Here is a 9,898-nt window from a genome sequence, read left to right on the forward strand (position 1 = left end):
ATGTCTAATATAAGTCTGATATAAATCGACTAAGTTTCTACCAAGAGTAATATCTACAAGTATGATAGGGATGGACAAATAGTTTCACTAAAAGGTAACCGAATCAGACTCGGTCGGTAATTAATCGATTACCTGATAATCGATAATTAAAATGTTTGGTGTGATATCCATAACGTGATTAATCGGTCATCGGTTAGAGTCTTATCTTTTGTTTAGTTAATAGATGGATCAATTTGTTTAATAACAATTTAGCAACCAATAAAGTATGGTAAATCTGATATGAGTTGATTGCTTTCATGTCAGGTTACCAGAATCTGAAATAGACTGAGGGATATTTTGACTATTTTGATGGGTAGATGAGAAATGGCCAAATATTAGTGATAGTATTAATTTGTATGAGTAGATGAGTGGGCCAGGAATTTTGGAGTTCACAACTCCGACAGGTCTCCACTTGTTGCATTATTATTCCCATTCATTTTAGTCTTTCTTTTCAGGTTGTCTAATTTTACTAAAAAAAGAAATGGATTAGGTCACTATTTGGCTTCACCAATCACCTGGCCTTTCCTAAAGCATCTTTATTTCTATTCCATGGTTGAAAACTCACCTAAAAGTAGAAACCCCAAAATCATCTCTCATCATCCTTTTTAAATCTAGGGTTTCCAATTTTGCTCCTTTTCTACACAACAAAATCTCTCTCTCTCCCTGTCTCTTGAATTGCTGCTACAGATCTGAGAAAAACAAAAAAGTAATCAATGGTGAGAGGGAAGACTGAGCTGAAGAGAATCGAAAACGTGACGAACAGACAGGTTACATTCTCGAAGAGGAGAAGCGGTCTGCTGAAGAAGGCATTTGAGCTTTCAGTTCTGTGTGATGCTGAAGTTGCTCTCATGGTCTTCTCTTCCACTGGAAAATTATGTGAATTCTCAAGTTCAAGGTACCATCACTTTGTTTATTATTATATATTTCAATTCTTAAATTTCACTCAATTCTTTGTGTATTTTTTCCCCCATTTGTTTGGGTTCCTCTCTCTTTAATTTTTGTGGTTGGTAGCTTATTTATTTTCTGCTGTTTTACTTTAATTATTGTTTTGAAATGGGGTTGAATTAATGTTGTAAACTCCAACGCCTTTAAAGGTTTGGAAATATGCCAAGTCCAAATCCCAAAGTTTGTTCTCTCCAATGCGATTCTCTTCAACAAAATATTGAGATCATCACAATGAACAAGTACAAAAATTAAACAAGACTCATTTAGTGGTACTTATGTAAACTATTACTCATTTTGTCTCATTTAGAGCGAAACATTTTTTTTCGGCACGAGATTTTTTGCAGTACTGTTTAGTGCCTACATATTCATTCGTCTCATCAAATAAGCATCATACCTACATATTCTCGTAATATCTCTCTAATTTGGGATTTGGCTCGAACGTTACATTAGTAGTCTGTTCTTTTAGGAAATTTTAGGAGTCTTTTATTTCTCATTAATTTTATGCTAGCTCTAATTAATATTAAGGTCTAATTTCATCAAAATTTAATTCAAACACTTAAGGAAAATGGGAAAGTCTCAGGATTAGCCATGCACTGTGTACTAATTTGTGGTTAAATTTGTCATTCTATGAAAAGTTAGGTTGCTTTTTGATGATTGATGTTTTCATTTGAAACTCTTAATATTCAGCAGTGGGATCAATAAGACCATAGACAGATATATGGCAAACGCTGCCGTTTCAAGTGGGAGCAACATGGAAGAAAATCTCAAGGTCAGAACTCTTCACCGAATTATTTTGAATTTTGAAACATTGATTCTACTTAATTTTATTTTAGTGAAAAAAGGCATTTGCGCTTTTGGTCAAGAAAGTATCAAAAACCGTGATGAAGAACAACTTAATTGGTAAAAGTTAAAATAATTTCCCATTCCTCTAACCAATAGACCGGGAGTTCGAGAAAAAGTTGTGGTGAAACGTCTTTGTTTTATTGAACTAATGCATGTGTATTAGAATTTATAATGCAAATTACAGTTTAAATCTTGTGCTCCCGATTTCAACTTAATACTACATACAGTGGCGGATCCAAAAACTAAAAAATGAAGGGGGGCGTTATAACAACAAGATTCAAGAGTGGGGTAGCGCGTTGGGTGTGTTCGTGTGGTGGTGGGCGTGGGTTTTTGTTGGTGTTCGTCGGAAGTTTGGAGTGTGATAGAGTGTTTTTGAATTTTTTCCAGATGGTAAGTTTGGTTTTTTTCAGTTTTTTGATGGTGTGTTGTTTGCTGGAAGTTTGGAGTGGGGAATTTAGTAGAAGTTAATCTACTCCTATGAAATAACCCAATCAATCAAACTACAACATAACAATATAATTAATAATAGTTAGTCTTATATCTTTGTACTTTGAGCTCGTACTAATAACCTTTTGTGATTGTATCTCACTATCATCTTGTGCAAAAAAATATATATTATTTTGAGTTTAGATCATGACATACTATTCTATGTAAAGAAAATAATCAAATCGAGATAATGAGAAGAAAAAGGGAACCTACTTGCTCATAGTAAAGTTTCATCTAAAACAAATCTATCCACTTTCTAGTAGTTTTAGAATAAAAGTATATTGCAAATCAGGTTTGTGACTACTAAACAACTCAAATCAAATGAAAATGTTATTAAAATAATATACTCGAAAATAAGCCTCGAATCTTTGTTCTCCTCCAGAAGTTCAAATCAAAATAATACGTAAAAATAAAAAATTTAACTGGAAACCCTAACTCTGTCATGGGTATAAAAAAATGCTCCAAAATTATGTTTCCAAATTTGACCCAAGCCCAAAATTTATTAACCAATAACTCGATTCTTGGAAGTCGAATGAGAAATCCGAAGGTGTGAAGCTCTCAACGATAACTTTCTAACGGTACATGGTATAAAAATCTGAATTTCGGATCACTTTCGGTGACCATGACCATTACTATGAGTACCATTAGAAAGCTATCATTCAGAGCTTTCAAATGGTTCTTTCAGTTTAACCATCAGACTCCAAATATTTGAGTTTTGGCCAATAAAATTTAGAAAGTTTGTGTTATTTTTAGGAAGTTTTTTCAGTTGGTTAAAAACAAGAATTTTGCCATAGTTTGTGAAGTCTGAAACATAAGATGCAAGAAAATAAGGAACATGTGTGAAATATTGATCAAATGCTTTAGCTTCCATTTTGAGTCATATATAATCTGTTTGAATTATGATATTTCAGATTTAAACCACAAAACCGGTACAAATTTAATCAACTGTGAGACACATTCTAAATTTTGTACTATGATTGGATCTGAGACAGCTAACGACAGATGATCAGAGCAGTGATGATTTGCTTAAGAAGATAGAGTTTCTAGAAGAATCTAAGAGGTTATTTATCTTCCTTGTTAGTCACTTCTTTCTTGATTTTTCTGTATCTAACTGTTGCATGAATGTACCTATGCTTCAGAAGACTCTTGGGACAGGGCTTAGATTTTTGTTCAACGGAAGAGTTAGATCAGCTCGAACGACAGTTAGAACATAGCTTAAGAAGCATCAGAGCTACGAAGGTATATACATTCAAATCGATTTCAGTAAAACATGTGCAATTTTAATATATGTAGCCCAAAATCTAACTTGTTTAGTAACTGTAGGGCAAATTTTTACCAAGTTGATAAATAAAACCAGAATTTAGCTAGTTAATTCTTTCCCAAGTGATCATATCAATTAATTGAATATATGTTCGACTAATGTTTAACATATTCAGTTCGAATAATGTTTACCTTGTACCAGACTAAATTATTGAACGAGCAGATTGATCAGCTCAAGGAACAGGTAATTAAAATCTTTTAATTTGATTAAGAGAATTATTTATCAAGATTCATTATTTACATGTATTTCTACGAATATAGAGGTTTGATCGAAAATGAATCTTCATGTAGGGGAAGAAACTGACTAGAGAAAACGCAGAGTTAAGGAAGAAGGTATGTAAGAATATTAATAGATTTATTTACCTAATTTCTTCATTACTTTTGTGCCATTAAACTTAACGTAAATACATTATTTATAAATATAAGACATCATTTAAATACGAAATTATAATTATATGTTTAGATAGAGCTACTGTTTATTTTTTTTCAAACAAATTGAAGTTTTCATGAGTCATGGCACATATCAAGTTGCTATGATTCGAATACTTGAAGTGACAAATTTATTTTTCTCAGTGCAGTTGATTCTGATTGTGAATGCAATTGCTTTATATATTCAACTCAAGTGTTATTAAGTTCTTACAATAACAGACCTTTTATTTTTACTCACTCATATATGTATGTAGATCTTATTCCATGTGTATTAGTGTATGTATATATATATTTGTGTGTGTGTGTGTTTAATAGTATTTGCTAAAGCTTCTAATTGTCTATTGTTTTTTTGTGTAGAGTGAGATACTGTATTTGACAGCTGCGCCGCCGCTACCTGTCACGGTGGAAACCGCTTTATTCATCGGACCACCTTCCCAAACGCACCGGCAAACGCCATGAATATATACATATCATTCATATTTATAAAACAACTTAGGTGTCACAAAATATAAATATTGTTAAAAGAAAGAATTTGGACATAGAATTGAAGAATATAGAGTGTGTGGCTGAAATTGAAGATTTGTATTGAGTTGTGTATTGTTACAACTTGCAATAGTACTCCTTTTAAACTATTTATAGGTAGTTTTGGAACTTATAGGACTGATTGATTATCCATATTTGCACAGATTTGTTTTAAACTATTTGTAACAATAATCTTAATTAGTTCCTCCTTGATTGATTTTGTTTTCCTTCGTTAAGTATTCATATTTAACTTGTAGAGAATTTTGCAAAATTCTTGCTACCTCAGTCAAGATGCTCTCAACATAATCAGAAACTTAAATAAGCTGATGCTAAAAATTAAAATCACAATAATAATATTAAAATATTCAATTTCTATATAATATTCTTATAATTTTTTACCTGCCATTGGATAATCATAACTGTTCTCAACGAATCGTTATGCATTTAAACCGTCGATGAATAGAGTCTCATATTCATTTTATTGACAAGTCGTCATGCATAGAATTTACTATATTAAAAGAATACAGAAAATTATTGAAATTAAATTAGTTTGGAAAATTTAAAAGATTTAATCATTTATAATGTCTAGTTTTTGAGCTGCTAAAGTATGGAACAAATATTAACCTTGATTAAATTAAGGTTTTAAATAAATAAAAATAATTTAAATCAGAAAATATATGGAATTGATGATGCACTCTTGATATAAAAAATGAAAAAAAAAAAAAAAATTAAATAAAAGAAGAGAGTAGAATTGGTGAAAAGGAATTTCTCATTGCTTACACTCAGTAGTCAGTAGTCACTAGTCAGTATACCTGTTCAACTATTTGAATGCACTTTTAAAACTGGGTTTTAAAATGCTTTTTAATCACAACAATCAAAAGATAAATGGCCCAGATAAAGTAACTAAAGGCCCAATAGAAGAAGTAGTAACTTAGCCCATTTGACAATTCATATTCTTTTTAAATGGATCGTTAGTCCACTTTTACATTATTATAAACTACTACTACTATAAATTTAAAGATAATACTACTACTCCCTCCATCAGCCATTGGGAGTTCCACTTTTACGGCACGGATTTTAAGAAAATGTTAAGAAAAGTAGGTAGAAAAAAGTTAATGGAATAGAGGACTTGTATATATTAGTTTTAAATGAAATGTGAATGGAATGAGTTAGTGGAAGGTGAGACTCTATTACCATTTATGGTAAAAGTAAACCGGGACTTCTATTCGCGGACGGACTAAAATGGAAAAACGGGACTCTTATTCGCCGACGGAGGGAGTATAATATTAGTTATTAAAAATAAGTAATAGTTTCTTGCATTTTGATAATTTATTAACTTCTACATTTATGTAATTCATTGTATATGTTTTCATAGTATGAGCAGAGAAATATTGATAATTTGTGTTTGTTTTGGATGATGGCAATTTGAGTTGGTGATTGATGCATTGTCTAATGATAATTTTTTCATACATGTTAGGCTCTTTTAAAGATTGTGAATTCTAAATTTATGGGGCTTAGATAAAATTGAAAGAAAACAATATTGGTGCATTTTTAAGGATTTTGGTGCATCAAGAGTACTAGAGTGCTTTAGACATAATGAAATTTAGGTATAAATTTTTTCCATTTTTTTAGTTCATTGCTTATTTTTGTGAGATTCCGGCCGGATTGGTGTGTTTGTTACCTTATAAAAGTTTGAAGTTAATGGGATAAACCATAAACACCACAAATAAAAATTATTAATTATGGATAAAGAGTGTAAGAAGAATAAATTTATCGACATTAAAAATTAAAATTGATCTAACTAAGTGTCCTAAATATAATTATATAGACATTTTATTAAAATTAAGTTACAAATTTTAATACTATTTCATAGGAACCCGAACCCATCTTCTTCTCGTTCAACTATATACCCATGTGCCTCGTCTGCAACTTAGCCAGGCACCGACACCAACACAAACTGGTTCTGCTTTTTTTTACCCTTAGGGACAAAAGGTGATTCGCTCACCCCAGGCGCCCCCATAACCCGGCCCGACATCGCTATGGAGGGGTTCAAACATGGTACCTCAGCGGCCCATTAGGTGGGAGGAACTTACACTGGTAACCAGCACACAAGGAGCCACCACAGTGGTGAAACTCCCACACTGCGGCTGCCAGCATTCGATCCTGTCTGCTTAGGGACAATCTACCACCCAGGAACCAACTGAGACTGCGGCTTTTTTTTACCCTCAATTTAAAATTTCACGATGCATATTTATATGTTTTCCTTGATAAAATACTTGTTCTATGTCCCACCAAGAGTTCATTTTTTTTTTACTTTTTTTGACATTTTAATCCATCCCATAATAAAACTCCACCTTCACTTTTGCTATAAATGACATATAAGCCTTATATTCCACTAACTCATTTCACTAACGTTTTATTATAAAATTAATACTTCCTCCATCTTACATGAGTATGCACTTACTATTTTCTTTTAGTTCATCTGTTCCATAAGAATATGCATTTTCAAATTTTGAAAATTCTTCTTGTTAAAAACTATTTAATCTTGTCTCACATCGACTTGAAGATGATCCTAATTCCTTTATATAATAGTGGATTACCCTCCCCCTTATAAGACATTTTAAAGGGTGAGTGACTCATTTCTAATATGGTATCAGAGCGGGCCCAAGTCAATGATGGATTTTTTTCTCTTTATCTCTTCTCTTGCCTACCCACGTGATGAAAGTCCGATGTGTCATTCCGACCTACACGTAAAGGGGCGTGTTAAAAACTATTAAATCTTTTCCCACATCGACTTGGTGATGATCATATCTTATCTATATAAGAGTGGATAATCCTCCCACTTAAAAGGCCTTTTAAGGGGTAAGTGTCGCATTTCTAATACTTCTCTCTTTAAGGTGGGACCCATTTCCATTAACAATACCTTAATTACTTTTTTATTATATCACTCTCTTACTTTACCAATTACGCATTATGGAGTATATAAAAATGTGACTTATACCAATTGCGCATTAAAACTCACATCCAACTAAAAATGCATACTCTTGTAGAATGTAGGGAGTATATAAAAATGTGACACATACCAATTGCGCATTAAAACTTGTATCCAACTAAAAATGCATACTTTTGTGGGACGGGGGGAGTATATAAAAATGTGACTTACACTCCACTAACTTTTTCGACCCATTTTCTTTACATTTTTTAAAATTTGTGTCGAGTTAAATGTGGACTTCTATTGTGGGACGAAGATAGTACTCTCTCCGTCCCTCTATAGCTGAGTCGTATACCTTTTTGGGCATGGGCGGACCCAAAGAGAAGGAGGGAGGGGCTTAAGCCCTCAATAAAATATTTTTTCTACTTTTTCTATTGATTTTTTTTAAAATTCAGTCAAATTTAGTGTAAAATCTAATGTAAAAGCTCCTACGAATTATTTAAATTAATTAAAAATATACACCAACATAAAATTTAGAAATTTCAGCCCCTATGGATATTTATTTCTCCGTCCGCCCCTGTTTTTGGGTTATCCCACTGTAGTTGAGTCGTTTCCTTTTTTAGCAAAAAATATTTTACTCTCTCTTCATCTTTCTATTTTTTTTCCTTTCTTACTTTATTTTCCTTTTACTTAACTCATTTAAAACAATTTTTCTTAAATCCTGTGCCGAAAAGAAATGTCTCTACTACAAAGGGACGAAGGGAGTACTAGTTATTTTGTGTTGAACTAATTTATGGTAAGGCTATTTAATTAAGTTGAATATCTACGCAATTATCTAGACGAGTATAATATATAATACTCCCTTGATTGGTCTCATAACAGATGTCACATTATCTTTTATAATTTATTCCCAAATGATGTTATATTTTATATTTTAGAAAAATTAAGTTCTCTTATATATTAATGTGAATATATTATTTTTCTCTATACTTTAGATACAAAATAATATTTCCTAAAATTTCATAAAATTACTAAATCTAACATTTATTATGGTACGAAGGAAGGGAAGGGAGTAACAAGTTATACAAAATTAAAAAGATATAAATGGAGAATTTACAATAAATAGGAATAGATAATACTACTATATAGGACCACCGGCCAAAGATATCTCATATCTGAATCTCCAATCGAACTACGCCATTGGCTCAGATATATCATGCCTAACCTGTTGAGTCGTGTTCGATTAATTCAATATTCCGACTTCTTTATATCAAAATCAGCAAACAAAATCATGTCATTCCGAGACAAAATTGAGACATGGTAAGTAAGTGGATGAGATGGTGCATTGATCGAATACCACTTAAAAATCCATCATCATATGTTCCGTTCATATACTCCACAATATATAGAGTAAATACATGCACATATATGCAATGGAGGTGTCAACTGTTGCTAACTGTTAAGGACTTGATTCCTTAACGGTGGTCGGCGGCAATCTGCTCGTCGATCCAAGAAGGCTTCCGGCGTCCAGTCGTAGGATCGTCGGAAATTCTAGCTTCTCGTTGTGCGCGGAATTCCTCCGTCGGGCAGCTGTGAACTAGATTTTAGAGTTATTCACGTGTTGTGGGCAAAATGCTAATTTTTATTCATAATAAAGTTTGATGAACATAGCCCTATTTATAGACTAAGGATCCTAGGGTTGGTTCGACGCCTAATCCTAATTTATCTCGGGAAAGAACCAACAAAGAAAACCCGAGACGCTAAATTACCAAAAATAAATAAAATAGAATATTAATGACTCAAAAACATATCAAAAATAAATAGCAAGGAAATAAATAACACGACTCCTACTTGGTGACGAAGTCACCAAACTTATCCGGTTGCTTCACTTTCCTCTTCGGCCTCGACATTGCAATAGATGGCTGCTGCAGACGTTCATCCTCCTGGACGGCCTCCTCTTCCGGCGATGCTTCTTCCTCTGTTCCCGGCGACGCTTCCCCGACTCTACTGGAGGCTGGAGCCGGCTGACTTGGGACCGTATCACTAACTTTCTTAAGTTATCAACTCTGCTAACTCATCAATGCATGTAGTGTATTAAAAATGTCAATACAATGACATTAAAATGTCGATGTACACTTAGTTGACATTTTAATAACTACGTTGACATCGATATTTATACAGTCAACAAAGTATATTAAAATATTGTGTTGACATTTTAATGTCATCGTGTTTATATTTTTAATATACTACGTTCAGAGTTAGTAACTTAAGAAATTTAGCAATATAATGCACTCATGTATGAATGTATTGCTGTTAGTAGATTTTACGAAGGGCTTGGTATGATATTATTCACGAAAGTGTACAAGACTCATGATTGGAGTA

The 9,898-nt window shown here is 32.6% G+C and overlaps 1 protein-coding gene across 3 annotated transcripts; it reads left to right on the forward strand.

The window, feature by feature from the left end:
- Positions 1-520: 520 nt before the first annotated feature.
- On the forward strand, positions 521-4,785 carry LOC121796372 (agamous-like MADS-box protein AGL14). 3 transcript variants are annotated; one of them, XM_042195235.1, is made up of 7 exons: positions 521-934; positions 1,672-1,753; positions 3,306-3,373; positions 3,456-3,552; positions 3,776-3,817; positions 3,925-3,966; positions 4,420-4,785. In XM_042195235.1, exons 1-7 carry the CDS (start codon positions 753-755, stop codon positions 4,519-4,521), a joined length of 615 nt encoding a protein of 204 aa, XP_042051169.1. In that variant the 5' UTR covers positions 521-752; the 3' UTR covers positions 4,522-4,785. The 3 variants fall into 3 exon arrangements, with proteins under 3 accessions (XP_042051169.1, XP_042051167.1, XP_042051166.1); XM_042195233.1 differs by having other exon boundaries at positions 525-934; positions 1,675-1,753; positions 3,453-3,552; XM_042195232.1 differs by having other exon boundaries at positions 529-934; positions 3,453-3,552.
- The last annotated feature ends 5,113 nt before the right edge of the window (positions 4,786-9,898 follow it).

This window comes from Salvia splendens, chromosome 3 (genome assembly GCF_004379255.2).
Source record: "Salvia splendens isolate huo1 chromosome 3, SspV2, whole genome shotgun sequence".
Lineage (NCBI taxonomy): Eukaryota > Viridiplantae > Streptophyta > Magnoliopsida > Lamiales > Lamiaceae > Salvia > Salvia splendens.

Excerpts from the sequence above, each read along its gene's own strand:
- LOC121796372 (XM_042195232.1), top strand. The coding sequence starts at position 753 with ATGGTGAGAGGGAAGACTGAGCTGAAGAGAATCGAAAACGTGACGAAC. Across the intron at positions 935-1,671 it reads TGTGAATTCTCAAGTTCAAG|CAGTGGGATCAATAAGACCA; the intron begins GTACCATCACTT and ends CTTAATATTCAG. Across the intron at positions 3,818-3,924 it reads TTGATCAGCTCAAGGAACAG|GGGAAGAAACTGACTAGAGA; the intron begins GTAATTAAAATC and ends ATCTTCATGTAG.